The sequence below is a fragment of the Pseudopipra pipra genome, chromosome 10 (genome assembly GCF_036250125.1).
Source record: "Pseudopipra pipra isolate bDixPip1 chromosome 10, bDixPip1.hap1, whole genome shotgun sequence".
In the NCBI taxonomy this organism is placed as follows: Eukaryota; Metazoa; Chordata; class Aves; order Passeriformes; family Pipridae; genus Pseudopipra; species Pseudopipra pipra.
In genome coordinates this window covers 19,267,603-19,286,342 of record NC_087558.1, presented here as the reverse complement: position 1 = coordinate 19,286,342, position 18,740 = coordinate 19,267,603, and the positions used below count along the sequence as shown (strand labels likewise).

The 18,740-nt window shown below is 42.1% G+C and overlaps 1 protein-coding gene across 1 annotated transcript in view; it reads right to left on the bottom strand.

Annotated features, from left to right (window-relative positions):
- SLC25A36 (solute carrier family 25 member 36) overlaps positions 1-17,127 on the bottom strand; it is a 32,469-nt gene extending 15,342 nt beyond the window's left edge. The window contains exons 1-4 of the mRNA XM_064666559.1: positions 16,872-17,127; positions 7,339-7,509; positions 2,831-2,908; positions 53-153 (exon numbers count right to left, since the gene is read on the bottom strand). Of these exons, the coding sequence (XP_064522629.1) occupies positions 53-153; positions 2,831-2,908; positions 7,339-7,509; positions 16,872-16,912 (391 nt within the window). The 5' untranslated portion in view covers positions 16,913-17,127. The remainder of the gene's footprint in view (positions 1-52; positions 154-2,830; positions 2,909-7,338; positions 7,510-16,871) is intronic.
- Positions 17,128-18,740: the final 1,613 nt, after the last annotated feature.

Genomic DNA, 18,740 nt, shown 5'->3' with positions numbered 1-18,740 from the left:
CTCATTTGCAGATATGACTGTAGAACGAAGCTAAAAAGTTACAGATCCTTACCTGCCACACCAGCTGAAATCATGTGTACCTGGGTAGAATCTGGATTGAAAATACTGTTCAGTTTTTCCTTGCAGTTTGAGTAAGCAGCAAAATATATGGCTCTAAAATCAGAACAAATCCCAAGTTATGTTTTATGTGTCAATATTTTTAATAAGCAGTGCCATTAACTTCACTAATCTAAATGATCTTGGGTTAAAATTTACTTCCTCAGTAACAAACTACTCAAGGATTAACTCCTGTAACATAGTGGGACTACTCTAGGAGTAGAAAATAAAAACAAAGATCATGCATTTTAACTTTTTCTTCTTCAACAGCTCCAATTACCAACCAGTGAGGGGAAGGATAGATAAGTAGAAATATGGCAGTGCTTTTTGTGGCACTGGGAAGTAAAACACCGCTGGACTGAAAACTCAAGTTTCAGTATTCTGCAACACTTTAATACGAGAAAAACTTTGTACTAATGAACCTAAACTCATTTCAATAGCATGACAATGTCAAGAGAATGAACAAGTATGCAGCTTTTTAAAAACCCCCAAACAGTATTCTTCATATTATAGCATTTAAGATATAAATATTGCTAAGTTATGGTTATAAATATTTATATGTCAAATGCTAGAACAGCAGTGAAGCTGGTATCTACATTTTGTTTCTTTAGTTCTGTATTTAGAATGGACACTTTTTTTCTCTGAATACACTCCCAAAAGAATTTTGTAAACTTGTATTACACTCAAGCCTGTGACCTGGTAGCAAAGCAAAGCTAGACAAAAGTCAGCATGCCAATTAAATATATTATGAAAAATATGAGAATTTGAAATAATAATGAAATAACTGAAAATATGAAAACTTGTTTTCACTCATTAAAGCTAAAAAGATTATTTTAAATACATCTAAAACAACATTTCGGGTTGTTACTCAGTTTCTTTAAACACCCCTCTACAAGAGAAAAAGTGAACGTGCAACTTTTCATGAACAGAACATTAACCTCATTAGCTGTGCAAACATGTTTTTCTTTATTACAAAAAAGATAAAGTGCTTGCTTCATGGGTGTCATTTCTCAAATGGAACCTGACCAGTTAAGTGTACTGGATGTGTTATGAAACATGCTTCTCTACAGCTTATTTAAACAAAGAGCTGATGTTAAATCCACTTAGCTAGTGCTTAATTGAAATGAAGTACTAGAGGAAGACCAAGGCAGCCAGAGGGAAATAGGGATGTGCTTATAAATAAGACTTCACACACTACATCAAGTTGATATTTTTGGTTAGTGGGGGGGAGGAAACAAGCTAAGCATTTCACTTGGGGGAAGAAAAGGGAATTAGAAGATTTAACACAAAATTTATTGAAAAGAAATAAGATTTTTTTTTTTGCAAGTGAGGATATTTTTCATTGAGGATAGTAACTTATAAAATGGAACCTATTCCTGGATAAAAATTGCTATTAAAGTGATATCAATGTTGAACATTTGATAGAACAGACTGGTCTACCAGCAAAAGTACAGGCTCTTAAGATTAGGAAGTGCTGATACCCTGCAGGTGTAAAGAACAAAAAAAGATACTGGATTTACTTCAGCTCCTCCAAACAGCAATACTAAGTTAGTTATCAAAAAATACCTCAGGTATTCCTAAATCCTTAAAAAAACACTCTAATATAGACACTCCACTTCCTGCATTATGTTTTTCTCTTATGCAGAGGATCTACAGAACATTGCCTCATCTGTCAGAGCTAAAGTTCAGTTTAATAAGGTTGTCCAGGAACATCCAAGCACCTTAAACCAGAAAAGTTAAGATACTCTCTAGCTGAGTGTGTAGGAGACAGGAATGTTTTCACTTCAGGCAAAGTAAGTAAATAAACAAAAGCAGAGCACTAAGTCAAAGGAATAATAAAGCCTTTCTGGAATATATTCCCTCTGCATAAAGAATCTTCTCTTAAACAGAAGAGAATAAAAATAAGCAAGAAACCAACTATAGTCTCATCCAGGATTAAGTAGTTATATTACTTTTACACAGCTTAGTTTCTATACTCTTCCTTACATATTCTCCTATTTTTGGACTGAACTTTGGCTAACACTTATATGTAAGGAGAAATTCAAACTCTGGCATCACCTGCTCCTTGCTCTGACTGCCAGCACCAGCCTGAAGCTGGAGTATTTGTGCTGATGCAGAGCAACAGAGAACAGCAATACCACTACCCATGAGATGAGATTTAAATCCCCCCCTTCTGCACTCTCTGACACTGCCCCAGTACCCTTTGGAGCCCAGCCCACTGCTGGATCCACTTGCTCTGGGCCAGCTGTTAAGTGTGTAATCCTACTCAGCCTTGCCCCTTTTGAAGCTTCAGAACAGGCTCCCTAAAGCAGGGGAGCACCAGCCTGTACTTCACCAGAACTTAGGAAGAAAGACCCAGTGTTTTGAGGTTGCAGTCACATAATTGCTTCCTGATGATGATGATGATGGATTAACTGAAAGCTAGATCTACCTTTGTGTTTTCCAAGGTACAAACTTCTAGTTTACATGTGCAACTCCTTAAGCATTTTTCTTTTTAATTGGACAAAACTCTGCTTAAGGGATAGTCCACAACAGTAAATGCCATTATAGTAGCACAAGGGATAGTGATTGCTGAGACAGTTGGAGCTCTGAAGTACAAGTAGCTCAATTTCTCAGACAACACAATTACCCCAGGAACAAATGAGTTATTTGCTATTAAGTATTTACAACTGCAGATGCAAAATTCAGTTCAAATGAATCCCTTAATTTATTTAATGTACACGTCTGTATTTACCTGGAAGGAGCAACGCCTACTAAATTAGGACCCAGCCCTCTGAACAAAGAACGAGGGCCTTCATTTTGCAAGATCATCCTAGAAAACAAAAAAAGACAATACTGTAACATTCAGATCAAAATTAAGGAATGCACTGACAAACAAATACATCACTTTAACCTTTACTCTGAAAAAATCCCATAATAACTGACAATACAGTGCTGACCACAAAAATCAGTTATTTCCTAGAATCAGAATAAAAAATTCCATTACTGCTTAACATGCCATAGAAATCCAGAAACTAAGTGCAGAAGTAAGACTTATGATGTCAATACAGACTTACCTCAAATACAGGAACATATACATGCAAGGAGTTGTCTGTCATCAGGAAGCTAAAGGGAGAAAATACTAAGAATGGAAATGTCCACATTCCTGTAGGTTTTAGATTGTTCAGGAGGCAAGAATTCTTTAATCTTTGCTACATTCCTTTCACCACCCTTTATATTGTTTGTTTGGAGTGGAAGGGTCAGAGGGCAAAGGGCAAGAGAAGAGGAGAGAAGGCTTGGTTTCACTGAGTCATACTCCATCTGAGAGCTCCTCAGGAAGATGTAAGCTCTCATAAGCTCTACGGCTTATGATGTCCAGCCAGGGACACTTTGGCAGTGTCCCTATTATCTCTTCCCAAAAAGAGACAAACCTCAACATGGCTTTGCACATGCTATCCAGGTTTGATTCTACAAGATTCCAAACAGTACACTAAGTTACACATCAGAAGTTGGTATCTGGAAGGCTGCTTTCCTCTATATCCTGCCTTTCTCATACCCATATATTATTTAAATCCACTAGGTATTCAACTAGGAGCCTTAGCTTTATTCTTTGACATATAGCGACTAGTTTGGCTACAGTAAAAGGAAATTGAAAACTCCACCATAAGAAGTGGCCATTTCTTGAGGCTGGCAGGGATTCCCTGTTCAGTTCTGAACTGCTGCCTGTGTGCTCCTACCAAGCGCTGCTGCTGAGCTGTGGAGCCAGGGGTTTTTTGCCTTTTGACTGTCTTTCCTTCCAGAAAAGACAATCCTTACCTCTCCATGCAAGGATATTAAGTGAGACAGGAGTGTAACCCGTGCAAAGAGTCACAGTCTCAGTATAGTCCTAATATCTCATGTACCATGTCCACCATAAACACAGCTTGGGAAAGACTGCTTGGGTGGCAGCAGGGTGTGACCTTCCATCTTTGTGGAATTTACAGAGAAACAGGGGTTCAAGCAGCGAGTTGAGACCTCAAGTGAGGCATTACTAGTACTTTAGTGTTTGCAATACTTATCCCACAGAGCTGTGGATTTTAGAAAGCATTGAAAACCATTATGCAGCAAGGTACACTGGCACGGTAAGAGAATACTCACTAGTATTCAGTTTCAGGGAAGTCAATCTGTCCAACAATCCAGATGTTAATCACATTGCTATTTTACAAAGTCTGGTAGGACACGAGAGGAGAAACATGGACTACGTGCATCCCATCACTGCAAATTGCTCTAGCAATTACTTTAGAATCATATTTAAAGTTAATTCTTAACTACTTTCCCAAGTCCTGCAAAACAGAAGCCTGTGCTTGTTGATTTACAAACGTTGACCAATACACACGAATAGTTCTACTATATATTTCTTCTTCAAAGACAGATGCAGGTTAATGACAAGTCAATTACTCAATAAAGCACACTACCCTTGCATAAATGGCCATTTTATTTGGAATATACTATCAGAACAAATGACTGAAAGCCACCTATAGCACTGAAGGAGATTCTAAGCCTATTCTGATTTCCAGTAGCTGATTCACTACTGTTCTGCTGCTAAATCCAACTGAAAGTTTACATTTGCTTTCAATAAGCAAAAATGAAACACTGGTTCTGAAGTTACCAGCATTATTTAGGATATAACGTGTCCAGCAACATCTTACCTTTGTGTCCATAACAGACATCATTTCACTGTGTGGGTAGTATTTCTCCACAGCAATAATTGCAATATTGAACACAAACTCAAAGATACTTCAGAAATACAAACTACTTAGACCTGCCTGGTATCCTGAAAGCATTGTTAACAATTGCAGTGCTGAATCCAACTAACATGATTCGTGTCCACTTAAAACACTGCTGAAAATTACTACCACCATATCCTGTGGTACAAATGTATATATGCACATACAGCACATGTATTCAAAGCAGAAGGAATCTGTGTCTGAAGAGAAACCAGGAGCGAAATGTACCAGGTCTATTTGTTTCTTCTGGATCTGAAGTCCCAAAATTTGACAGAGTAGCAAAGTTTTAGAGAGATTGTAACAGACAGGATTATCATGGAGGTAGTTACTGATGCTCTTCTGCATTCACAGTCACAGCTGGAGGAGTTCCAGAGTCTGTGCTGAAAATAAGACACAGACTTTTTGCATTAATAAGCAGATCCCAGAGCCTGCACTTGTTCATTGAACAAGTGCAAAGGGCAAATCCATGGTTGGAAGAGCAGGACACGTGCTCCATATGACCTCAGTTGACCTACTTGTGTCACATGGAGAAGCCTGTACTGGGAGGTCAGTGAGATTTCCGTTATCAAGACCTCAGGTTTAAATTGTGCAATGTTAATTATGAGAATCTGTAATATGACATATAACACAGATATTTAAGAATAAGGGAATTTGTTTTTGTTGCCAGAGAATGGAGTCACCTGTACCAGTTATTCCAAGTCTGTTTCTTTACAGAGATGCCTTTGAACTCACCTCTGTTGATGCTTAAGATGCAGAAGTGATTCTACAGCAGTCAGTTCACTGAAATTCTGATGTAATTTGCCTGATTCTCCCTGCTTTTAGACTGAGTATTGAGAGTCTTGGAGCGCTGCACCAAATTTGCTGAGACAACCAAACTCTGACAACCGTGAGTCAAAAAAAATAAAATCAAGTGACAGTAAGGGCATGAGAGTGACAGAGGAATCCAGTTTATTTCCCCACTACACATCTCCAGCACCTTAAACAGGAGTAATTCTGTCCTGCACCTATGTATTTTTATTGTCACAGTCCATTGCCACGTTATTTGGGATTTTTTGTCATATTTAGTGTAAAGAACTCGAAACCCAGACTTTGCATCTCAGTTGTTTGATAATGACCTGAAAAAAAAGCACATCTAAGCAAAAAACAAAAGCAGCAGAAGAGACATTCTTGTATGATAGATAAACAGCACATGTAAGAAGATAACAAAAGCAAACTAACACAACAAACAAGCCCTACCTATGAAGGTCATCATGTATTACCTCTGCCTCAGTCTGAATTCACTTCCTGGGAATACTCAAGTTATTTTTGGCTTTAGGGATCCTTTTAAAGCATAGCAGGCTTCTAGCAGAGGAAAGTAAGAAACAAAACATCTATTCTACCTGTTATTCATTTGGATACACTTCTAGAGAGAAGATAAATTCATAACCAAGCATTCAGAAAGAAGCTGAAGGGCTCAGCTTCCATCGAGAGAAGCCAATAAGGCAAGCATGTCAGATGGAACTCTTTTTGCTTGTCACAATCCAAGCCTTTCCTTCCCACATATCTGTTCACCTACCAAGCTCACACATAAAAAAGCCCTGAATCAAACCTTTCATGCTAAGGATGCTCTTCCATTCAAGAAGCTATTTGGATACAACCTCCATATAAGCAAATCCTATACACTAACCAGGTAAGGCCTAAATCCTACACTAACTGCCAGAAGGGGCTCTCTACAAACTACTTCTCACTAATTAATGGGGAAGAGAAGATAGATGATTGAGTCTTGGTAAATTTTTTCTAATGCAAGAAACAGCAGCAAGTCCTTCCTGGAGGAAGTCTCCCCTCATTCCCAGATATTGAAGGTACCTCTCCTGCCCTTAACTTGAGTCCCCTCGAGTGAAGGGAACGCTGCCTGTAGTCTGTACAAGCAGTTTAACTATGGCCTCATAACTTTTCTGCTGGCTCCTGAATTACACAAGCACTGTTGGCAAGGAGAAGAAAGGCAGTCAGTCACCTTTCAGTGAGGCATCATGCAAACAAGTCATCCCAGACCTTTGCAGAAGCTGGGTGTACTTATTTCTTATTAGTTCTAAAAAAATGTTAATAGTCACACATCCATCAGAAGATATTCAAAAGCTGAAAAGTGTATGGAGTGGTGAAAGTCGAAAGAAACTAAAAAACTGAGTTAATTTTCATTGCCTCCATATTCAGTAACTTCCAGGATTTGGATAACACTTTCAGGATGAGAGTTAGAGCCTGGCTGTGTCACAGGGCTCCCAATGAACTTTGGGGATGCAGTCTGGAGCTGTGTGTTGTACAAGGTATATGTGCTCTGGCTAATTCACGATACAAACTCAAGCATGAAGGACATTCAGAATACAGTTAAAAGGCAAAATATGGAAAGTCATCTCATGGTAACATCATGACAGACAATATTTCGAGTCTTTCATGCAGATTTGTCCAAAACACTTCTCTCCTCCTCAAAATGAACCCAAAACCTAGTGACATGTACACTCACTTCAAACAATGGAGAGGTCCAGGAGAAACTCTGGTCACTCTGTTGACACCAGCACCACTCACAGTGTTGAGATGAACTTCAGAGATGTAGAGAGTCACAGAGGAGGACTGCAATCGTGTCTTCACAACTTCCAGTGGACATGTCAGAATTGCACCAACAGTACCTCCACATCTGCAAAAATAAACAGGCTCATCACATTTGTAATTGCAAAGAAACTGAGGGATACATTCACATAGAATTAGCATTATAATATAGTCAAACTGCAAAAGGTAGAGAACCAACTAGAACATGTATGACAGTGCTGCAGCTATTTGCCCTTGAAGGCAAGCAAACTGTTAAGTCAGTTTGTTAACCCCACAAAAGTTGGAGTGAAAAATTAAATGGACAAAAAGTGGTGAAGGAGCACAGTCTTCAGTACAGGCTGTTCAAATCAGCTCTGGAAAGCAGCTCAGAAGCTGAAATGTTTAACTTCTTATGGTAAATTTTAACTGTTCTTTTTAATGTTTAGTGTACTCCTGACCACAAACAAGGTGCCAAAAATCCTTAAGGGTAGAAAAGATTTATGCACTATGCACACAGGGCTACATGTAAAACCTGGTAAAATCTGTGCCATGGCAATTAAATAACATCTTCAAAACCCCATTTGTATTTTGGGCATCGTACCATGAAAGCAGAGAATTCCTGAGCGTTTCCCGAGTTCTGCCACTACAGCAAGGCAGAATAAGATACTACAGAGTAGAATCTGGGAAGACAAAAGAGCTCAAGGGGATGAGCAGGTAAAGACTTGTGGGTTTTGCCTCAATCTGTTCCTGTGAGCATGTCCAGGCAAGCCGTGCACAACTTGTGCTGACAGTGCAGTTCCTGCCGTGCTGCTGGAGCAGAACACGGCCAAGAACACACTGCCTTCGCACAGCCCTGCTCAGAGGATTCTTCTAGTGCTGATTCATTACTTGCTTATTAAGATCTGCATTCCTATCTGTTTAAATACACCCTCTGAGGGAAAAATAGCAAATTCACAAATTCTGATTTCCAAGACAGCCCCAAATGCCTTTACATTACCATTACAGAAAAGCCCTCGACATCTTCCTCGAACCTTTTCAGAGATCAGTATTCTTAACATTGCTAAACACCCTTCTTGAAACTATGACCAGGACACTATATCCTTTAAAAAGTAATCAAAAAATCCATCCCAACACATAAACATAGATTTCAATTCAGGTTTTAATGCTAACAACTCAGTTTGAAATCCACTAACACATAAACACAATTAGTACTACATTCAAAGGGCCCAGCATTTGCTTCCCCAATGCAATAACTAGAGGAGGTGTTTGATTCTGACAACATAATTATCAGCTATTTCTTTTCTAACACAAGAAGCTCAAACACCCCCAAAACCTTTAAAAAGCTGTAAGCCTGTTCAACAATCTTTTTAAAATAATGTTTTCCAAAATGCAAAGGAGAGTTCAGTCCAAATTAGGAGTAACAGCTAAGACTCAAAATTCCCTATAAATTTTTATAGGTGGGTAGACTGATGACTCTTGTACTGCAGAAAATACAAAAATACAGCACTGCATTCTAAAAAAGTAATCTTTTTGTATGGATTGAACTGACAGTACAGCTGCAAAGTAGGATAGCATTTCATGATGTTCACTTCATGCTCCATTTAAACCTAGTGACCTAGAGGTGTCCTATTACTAAGCCTAAAGGCATCTTGCCCATCTCTAACTCCAACATTAGTCTGAAGTCTACTCTTCCAAGGTTTCATTGAAGAAAGATATCAAGTTTCTTTGTCAGTCTGGAAAAAAGTGTTATGGCAGAAGGATGACCCAGTCTTTCAGTGTGTGTTGCACCCACACAGTTACAGACTGACACACATCTTGGAGTAGCATGCTTGGAGTGAGCAATTCACTTGCTTCTAACTGTATTTTAAAATTAGAGTTGCAGAAAGACAGGATAGATGTGCTAAGATTTATTTTAGCCAGTGCTGGACGCAGCAGGAGCTTGTAACATGTGAAGGTTCACAATGTGAACACCACATGAGAACCACAGGTAGACCAGCCCTCAAAACAACTTGACATGAAGAGGCTCAAGCTCTAAAGCTCTGAGCAGACAGCAAGTTACTGTATTTCCTGCAGTTCAAAGCAGACACCACTCTAAGGTAATGTGCCTCAGCAGGCAATGCAGGAAGCTGGCTTTAGAGTTTATTTCCTTTCTTGCAGCCTCTCCATTTCCAACTCCCTTGAGCTTACTTTCCTGAAAATCTTTCTGCATTTGATTTTGGGCAGGTTACATGAGAACTTGATTTTGAGCAACAGTAATCACAAGAGAAAGCACATAGTATTATTTATATTAATGAGATAAATACCATGCAAGTGGGGAAGAAAGTAGGACAAGAAAACCCCATGGCCTACATTCTTGAACAGGGTTTGGAATTTGAAGCCCTTAATGCTCCCCAGCTACCTCACACCAGAATACATCTCACCAGAAAAATCTTCCAAAGTTGAAGATTAATGCTGCCCTGGAGCTTGTGTCCTGCATGCTCCCCTGCACCACACCCAAATCACAGGGGATGCCTGAGTGCAGCAGCACTTCTGCCAGACATTCACTGTGGATGGGTCAGACACACCTCACTCCACAATGGATTATGAGATTACTGGGGAAGAGGGCAGATAAACAGCTACTCGATGTTTGCTCTTTTTAGGTCTGCCTACAGTAAGCACTTGTCAGTGGCAGCCAGTGGATGTTTACCTGCAATCATAAGGAAGCAGCAGATCACCTGCCTCCCTTTAAGGGCCTTTACCTGCATTACATTCTGCCATTCAAGTAATTTCAAATAATCAGCACCCTTGGCAGCTTCTTGCTGTTGTGTTGTTGGGTAGTTTCTTTGGTTTGGTTGATGATTCAAGATGATTCAATTGAACCCAAGACTATTTTCAGTGTTTCCTGCTAACTACTGACAGTTTGAATTAAGCTTCTTCTCTGTCCCCGTCTTCAAGATCTCAAACTGCTACTTAGAGTTGAAGAAAGCAAAAAGGTTTATAGTGCTACATGGTTCCATATCCCCAATTTCTACTTCTGTCAAAGTCTAATACTCCACTTTCCCAGCCCTCAAAAAGTCCCATATAATAGAGATAACATCTGGAACTGAAGGAGTGAAAGAAAAGGCCTTGGTATGTTGAAGAATCAGACCTTCTCAGTGGTCACAAGATCCACTGAGTTTGAACAACCACTAAATGAAGGCATAATGCAGTAACTACTCTGACTTGTCTACTTCACTTGACCTTTAAGATAAACACTGCAAGGCTTGACAAAAACCTGTTTATGAGGAACTGTCAGTAAACAGAGCTTGTGGGTAAATAAAGAAGAGAGACAATTCAAGAACTATGCACTCTGTACAAATAAGCAACTTTTAAGCAGCAATACCAGCTGCTGTCACCAGCAGCAATGACAGTGTGTTTTACTTAGAAACATATTTCTGGCCTACACACTACTGGAAATATTGTCAAAGAGACAGCTACATTTTTGTGCTCCAAGTCCTGGCAGGCCATTAGCAGCCAGCCAGCAGCTCCAGCTTCCAAGTGTTCTATAAATTGCCACCTTCACTGCTACCCTCCTCACCACCTCAAATTAAGGGGAGTTTTTTTAGTTTGTGGTTTAACACAAATTATGGACTAGCATAGTTGGGAAAAACATTTTTTTAAGAGTTAGAAAATGATTAGATTTCTTCTCCTCATAACACGGGTAGGATTTTGTGAACTACTTCAGACATTTTTACTACCTAAGACCACTCTGGGGCTTCAGTATCTCCAGTCACGCACTAGGCCCCAACAACTGTGACTTGTAAGAACACTTACTAGTGTGCAAATTTTTCTCCAGGATTAGATGGGTTTCATCTGGTAGAGTAAATAGGTGAGCAAATACATTCCTGCTGATAGAGTGCAAATGGCAAGTGAAAAAGGCAAGACCTGAGACTTTTGTGTCTGAACTTTTATAGCACTTTTTAATGAATGCTGTTCAGAAGACCACTTGCTCCTCTTATCTATCCTAGATGTGACATTTGCCTCTAATCAATGTTTACTATAAGCCTTTTTCAGCTTTGCCAAGTGAATATAAAAACACCCACAAACTTTTAATCAGAAACACCTGATCATAAAAGGGTATGAGAAACCACCTGTAGGGCCCAAGTAAACTGAAGGGTAGAAGCCCAAAGATCAGTGGGTAAATCCATAAAAATAAACACACTGGTAAAAAAAAAAAAAAAAGGAAAACCAAAATCCCACCACTATTAACACTGTAAAGTTAGAGAATTAAGTCTTCAGCTCGAGCCTTCTGGTACAGTTTAAGAGACATGGTGCTCAGTGAAACAGATACACGTACATCATGAGACATGTAGTTATTATCTAACCTGCAGGATCATGACAAACTTAAAAGAAAGACAGCAAAACTAAGAACAGTTGTATACTGGACATCTCTTGGACAGAAGAACCTAGGGAGATGACAATGCTCACCTAAACTATATCTTATTCCAGACAGCACCCATGGAAATAAAAGCCCCAAACACCCCACCCACAATACATTTAAATTGATCCGTAATGTGCATTTAGAAGCCCATCACCTCACCAGACTAACAGAAACAAACCTGGATCTACTGGGCTTTAAACTCTGCTGGTAGTTGAACACAGACAATTCTGACAACCATTTTCCCCAGACAGATCTGTATTATTTGTGTGATGCTGCAAGGAAAGAAAAATGCACGTGCTTCAAAAACCTAAACCAACTTGGGGTTCAAAACCCAGGTTCTGTTTCCAGAGATGGCTGCATAAGAAAGCCTTTTCATATTATTCCAAGTTGAAGATATCTGCTAAGGAGTCACTGTGTTTGTCCAGAGCAGTTTAGTATCTTTTACTATTACCTTTCACACCTGCAAGTAAGAGCAGAGAGCTCCAGCATGGATGAGGGTCTCCAATCCAGGCAGTGGACTGTCTATAAATGCTCTAAAGGAGATTAAAATTCCCAGTGTCAATGTCAGCTGACCTAGAACTGAAACTTTCAGTGCAAGACTTTTTTTACTCCTTGAAATAATTATATATTTTATAAAAATAAAAGACAAGCCTGCATGGTGTCAGTCTCAGATTCACCTTTCACAATATTGTAATCACAGCCCCAAAGACTTGAAGATAACCCCTGACCCTGTTATCTCAGGTCTACTTCATTCATGTATTTTACCAGCTATTTATCTTTCCTGCATGAAAATGAAAGCTCCATACAAATACTGGTTGTCAAAAGAAAAGCAAGAAAACTGAGCTCAACATTGTCAAAAAAAAAAAAAAAAAAGGTATCCAAGGCTCTTGCAAACAGAACTCCTTCCTATCTCATCACTGCAAATTCAGTCCCAAATCTGTCAGCAATTTCATGGAGCCATCTTACGACCAGAGTAACTTTCATATCGACAAAGTTGCAAGTTTGGATATTAAGTTTGCAGTATCAGTCTTTTGATGACATATAAGGGCTTTAGCAAGTACAGCTTTCAGAAAAAGCAAGAATGTAGCTCATTAAACCTGAATTTTCACGGTTTTCCTGTTATTATACTGTTCAACTTGCAGATTATAAGCACTTCCATCTTCAGTATTAATATAGTGTCTAGGAGCACTGGCAGCCAGAAACCCTTAAGCCCCTTATTCACCAATTATGTTTCTTTACTAATAGAAAAAAAAAGTGAGATAAGCTCACATCCTTAAACTAAAAATACTAATCAAACTTGCTATTTCTAATTAACAGTGTAAAAATAAAATCCCTTGATGGGCCGCCACATAGAAAGCTACAAGTGAAAACAGGAAAAACAGCACCAGGGGATCAAGCATCACTGTGTTCTGTTATCCAAAACAAACATCAGCAACAAACAGTGTAGCTTGTACTAGGAGCCAGGGGAAATAAACATTTACAATAACATTTGTGTTAAGTGAAAACCACTCCAAGCATCCGCATCTAGAAAGAAATATGAGAAACATACCCGTGGCTCAGTGTCTCAAATACTGACCACAATTTCCACGCAATTTGATAACTCCATGGAGCAAAGCCCAAGCTTTAAACAAACACTGTCTTATTCCACACAGAAGCATATCTGAATATAAAAATAACCAAGTTTGGACAGGAAAGTACTAACCTTCTTCTCACTCATTCTGAAAGACATCCAGGTTTACATCCTAGGAATGTATGTTAGGGCAGAGAGGAGCTAAGTTATAACCGACTAAGTTGAGCCGGTTATGACTCAAGTGGCTATTGTCTGAAAGGGCATAAAAAAGTCCCCATTATCACAATACCCACTAGAGATTATTATTATCATCTTTTTAATCAGAAAACCCCAAGAGTCTTTCACCTTTACTTCAAAATTTCAAGTGTCTGATCTCTCTGAGAATTCAAATATTTATCTCAAATACATTTTCTGCACCTCCATCAGAGTGATTTCAGTGACAGACCAATTTGAGACAGTTCTATAATCAAGACAAATAAAGAGACTCCTCCCTACACTCTCTCACATATTGAACTAGAAAACAGCCAACTTTCTGCAGGAAACATCGGAGTGAAGAAGAGAAGCAAACCTGACACTACCCAACTGTTAACTCAGAAAAGCAGCTGAACACACCTCCAAACACAAAACGGTCCCTCTTTTTGCTGAGAAAACACTCAGGCAAGTTCACTGCTCTGATGGAAGCTTGTATGATACAAAATTACTATCACAAGCTTTCTGGAAATTAAGTAAAAAAATCATGAACACCTGAATATTATTTCTGTAGCCAACACCTGAATTTTCATTCAATATACCAATTATGATTGTAAGCAGGTACATCCAAAACATATTAATCTTCCCTATACAGCAAAACATTAAGGGTTTCTAGTACTCTTTTTTTAAGGAATCAATACTCTCCAGGACATGGTGTGACTCTTGGGGAGAGCTCTGTGCAGGGCCAGGAGTTGGACTTGATGATTCTTATGGGTCCCTTCCAACTTGGCATATATTCTGCCATTCTGTGAACTAGAAGAGCATGTAATTGTCATTTATATACTTAAACCAAAATGTTAATCTACAACCTATATTTCAATCACAAGGCTTTGTAATTTAAGGATGGAGAATGTTCAACTGATTTCTTCTTTATTTGGAATAAAAGCACCTGAGTTTAGACTACCAACATGTTGTCTACAGTCACAACAGTTGCTGTGTGACTAGATGATGGAAGAACACAAAATATGCAAAAAAAAAATCTAGAGCCTAGCAGCTACAGAGAAACCCCAGGATGGCCCCATCTATGTTACTAAACCAGCAATGTCAGCTGTTAGTTTCATTTCAGAAAGCAGGAACTAAAGAATGAACTTGGACACTACAAAAAAATCCCAGCAGACTGAGATATTCATGTTGTTTTCACAGAGACTCCAGTGCAACGTAAAGGAAAACAAAGTTTCCTTGCTTTTTAAGTTTAACCAAGGCTAAAGATCACTCTGGTGTGCTACAGATCACCTAATTTGCAATGTCACGAGATGACCCTGAAAGCTTTTCTACTGCTAAATGAGACCAAGTATAAACTGTTAGCTTGAGTGGACTATGGCTACAGGAAACACGTGGCTGGCACATGCACATGAGGAAACTGCACTCAGCCTTTTCCTCACAAAGTAACCCTTGACCCAGCTGGCCAGCAGCTCACCACAGACCAGAGCTCTCTGCAGAAAATAGGAATGAACCAGTTGAGTTCAGCAATCTTCATCCAGTCTTAAGTTTCAGGTTTGTAAACCTGTTTGTGGCAATACACACAACTCTGCCCAGTAATCCCCCCTGTGCAGAGCTATCAAGTGAGCACCACTCACAGAATCACTGGGATTGGAAGGGACCTCTGGAAATCATCCAGTCCAACCTCCCTGCCAAGGCAGGGTCACCTGGAACAAGTGACACAGGAACATACCCAGGGGGATTTTAAATGTTTCCAGAGAGAGAGATTCCACAGCTTCCCTGAGCAGCCTGTTCCAGTGCTCTGCCACCCTCAACATAAAGAAGTTCTTTCTCATATTAATGAGGAACACTTCTTATATTTTAGTTTAGGGCCACTGCTCCTTGCCCTGTCGCTGGGCACCACAGAAAGAGTCTAGCACTGTCCTCTTGACACCCCTGTGACATATTTCCATGCATTAGTGAGATCCCCTCTCAGTCATCTCTTCTCTAAACTAAACAGGCCCAGCTCCAACAGTCTCTCCTCATAACAGAGATGCTCCAGATCCCTAATCATCTTTGTGGCCTCCGCTGGACCCTCTCCAGCAGATTCTTGTCTTCCTTGAACTCCTTCTATTGCCTTTTTTTAAGTGCTTACAAGGATGTGAAGTCTTAAGAAAAAAATTATACACTGCTATATCTGCCTTCTGCTGCATAACCACTCTCCTCTCTCCTCTTAAACAGAGTGCCAGAAATTAAGGGGTTGAAAAAGCCCCCCGACAAGCAATAGACCAGGTGCACAATGTGCACAAACCTACAAAGTGTGCCAAAAGCAGAGAAGGTGCCTACGAGTAATCAAATTCACCCAGACCTGGTCAGAGTAATGTAAATAGATCATTGTTCCACCTCAAACACCCCAGTCCAGAGGCAGTGAGCTCATTTTTGTCAATGAAGAGCACAAATGGAAATCACAGCTCCAAGCTCTCCCACGGGATAAAAAGCACGTTCTCAGTGTGCCACTCCCACTTCCGCACAGCCACACTCGCTCCCCAAACACGCTTTTACAGTCAAGCCAATTAGGGTCCCCAGCTTTCCCTTTTAAGCCAGGTGCCCTTCCCACCCTGTCCCGGGAAGGGTCACAGGCTGTGTGACCACGTACATCCCGCGCGAGACCAACCACCTGCGAAGGTACAAGAGTTACCTCAAACCTAAGTAAAGCTACAGGGGACACACCTCTACTCCTAGCTTCATTCTTCCCTCCCACTGCTTCTGCCTTCGAGGGTGGAACGCTGCAGGGCCGTGTCAGGCAGCGCACCCCGGAGCGCTGGAACGCATTCCAGGGACGCAGCGGCCCTTGGAGAGCGCGACCGGCCGGGCACTCCCAGCCGAGCCACCCGGCGTGCCCGGGCAGCCTCTGGGATACAGAGTCCTTCAGAGCGGGCTTCTCTACGAAAACACTGGATAAGGGACAAACCCCGGGAAGGGCGCTGGTTTTAAGAGAACCTCCACCCCAGCGCTCCACCCGCGACACAACACAACCCCCAGGCCCGAGAGCTCCCAGGGCCGGGCCCGAACGCGCACGGCGGGCCCAGAAGGGCCTCGGGGCAGCGGGCGGGGAGCTGAACGCGGCCTCCCCGGACCCTCGGGCACAGGGAGCGGGGCAGCCCCGCAAGGCCCTCCCGGGACACCCCCGGGCTCCGGGCAGCGGGTCCCGCCCCAGGCGCGGCCGCCGCCCCCGCTCCCAGGCCGAGCGGCAACGGGCGCTGGGCCGGACCTGCGGCCCAGGGATAGCGACGGGAAAGCCGGAGGATCCCTGCCCGTGCCTTGTTTCACTTACCCGCCGGCGAAGAGATGCACCAGGGTGTCTCTCTGGCTCATCCTCGTCGCCTGCGCCCGGAAAAGGAGAAAGAAGTGCCGGGCGCTTCCGCCCCGCGCTCACCGTGCTGCAGCTGGCGGGGCTGCGCTTAAATACGAGCCGGGCGGGCTCCGCCTCCCGCTCCCAGCTCCGCACACACACGGGCCGGGCGGGCTCCGCCTCCAGCGCCTGGCGGGGCCCCGCACACACACATGGGCCGCGGCCGCCGCTCCCTGCGCGGGAGGGCCGGGCCGGGCCGGGCCGGGAACCGCCTCCCTCTCCTCCCGCCGCGGTCGTTGCGGCCCGGAATGTGACCGACATGAATATGCATAATCATTAATATGCATAAATATGAATATGCAACGAGCCCTTGGGCTAAACAGACACGGCTATTGGCTGCGGGGTGTGACGTCACCGCAGGAGCAGGACCTGCCTCATGAATATGCAACACCCCCCGAAGTAAACAGAGGCGGCCGTTGGCTGCGGGGGATGTGACGTCACCGCACGCGCTGCCTCATAAGCCGGGCGGGGGACCGAAGGGGTTTTTTCTCTCTCAAGCCGCGCGGTCGTGGCGCAGATACAGCGAGACCGGCGCCGTCGTGTCCCTGCGTCCCCCTGCCTTTTTCTTTTCTTTCTAATTGGCATTATAAGTGCGTATAAGTATCTAAAGCGGGGGTGCCAAGAGAACAGAGCCAGGCTCTGCTCGGTGGTGCCAGCCAACAGAACAAGAGGCAAGGTGCAGAAACTGATGCCCAGGAAGCTCCACCTGAACACGAGGGTGTTTAGGTGTCTTTACTGGGACAGATCGCCCAGAGAGGCTGTGGAGTGTCCCTCACTGGAGAGATTCCAGAACCGCCTGGACACAGTCGTGTGCCGTGTGCTCTGGGATGGCGCTGCTGGAGCAGGGAGGAGGGAGCAGATGCCCCAGTGTGGTCCCTTCCGACCTGACCCATCCTGTTACCTGCAGCTCCCTGGGCCCACAGCGTGCCCCTGGGCTGGCCCTGGGCAAAGGGCACATCCAGCTCCTGCAGAAAATATGTGGGAAAGGGGTATGAAAAACAGCCCCGGTGCCCCCAGCACCCCCAAGCAGTGGTATTAGTAACGTGTGTGGTGCCCTTATGTTTTGTTTCCTCTTGTTTTCAAATTCTAGGTCATACCCTCAGCAATGCATCTCCTCAAAGAGCACCCAAACAATGGCCCCTTGCATGTGTTTCCAAAGTGAGCATCCTGACTCACTAAGCAACTTTCAGCTTTTTCCTAAAAAATACACAGATAAAGGAAAATAAATAAGGCTAAACAGGCAAATACTTAACATCACGTGCAAAATTGTTGTCAGGATTAATATTTTGAAAATCCAAGCACCTAAAACATAAATGGCTAACTAAAATCTTCATGAATATCCACACAATAAATACAAAAATCTTCCAAAATATAAACAGCTGTCTCATAATAGCACAACAATTTTTGATATGTGTACTAATAAAACAGGAATGCATCCTCTTAGCAGGTGAGCTGATGTGGAAGAAAAATAAGCTGGAAATGTGAAGTGAGATTTTGCAAGATAGGTGGGATTCAAGGAGGAGGTTGGGTGGGAGAAGTGTGAGATGTGGGGGTACTGGGGAAGAAAGTCGTTACATTGAACTGGGACAAGTAAAAGTAGGACAACGATTTTGCAGTTGCTGTTCTGCATTGCTACTCCTCACAGAATGCAGTTGAAACTAATGATCAAATGACTGATAATTGTTCCAAAACAGAAAAACAGGCAAGACTTTCACGAGCCTGTAGTACATGTGCATGAAATTTAGCATTCAGAAAGTGAAAAAGGATCATGTGCTGCTTGGCACAAGTTGT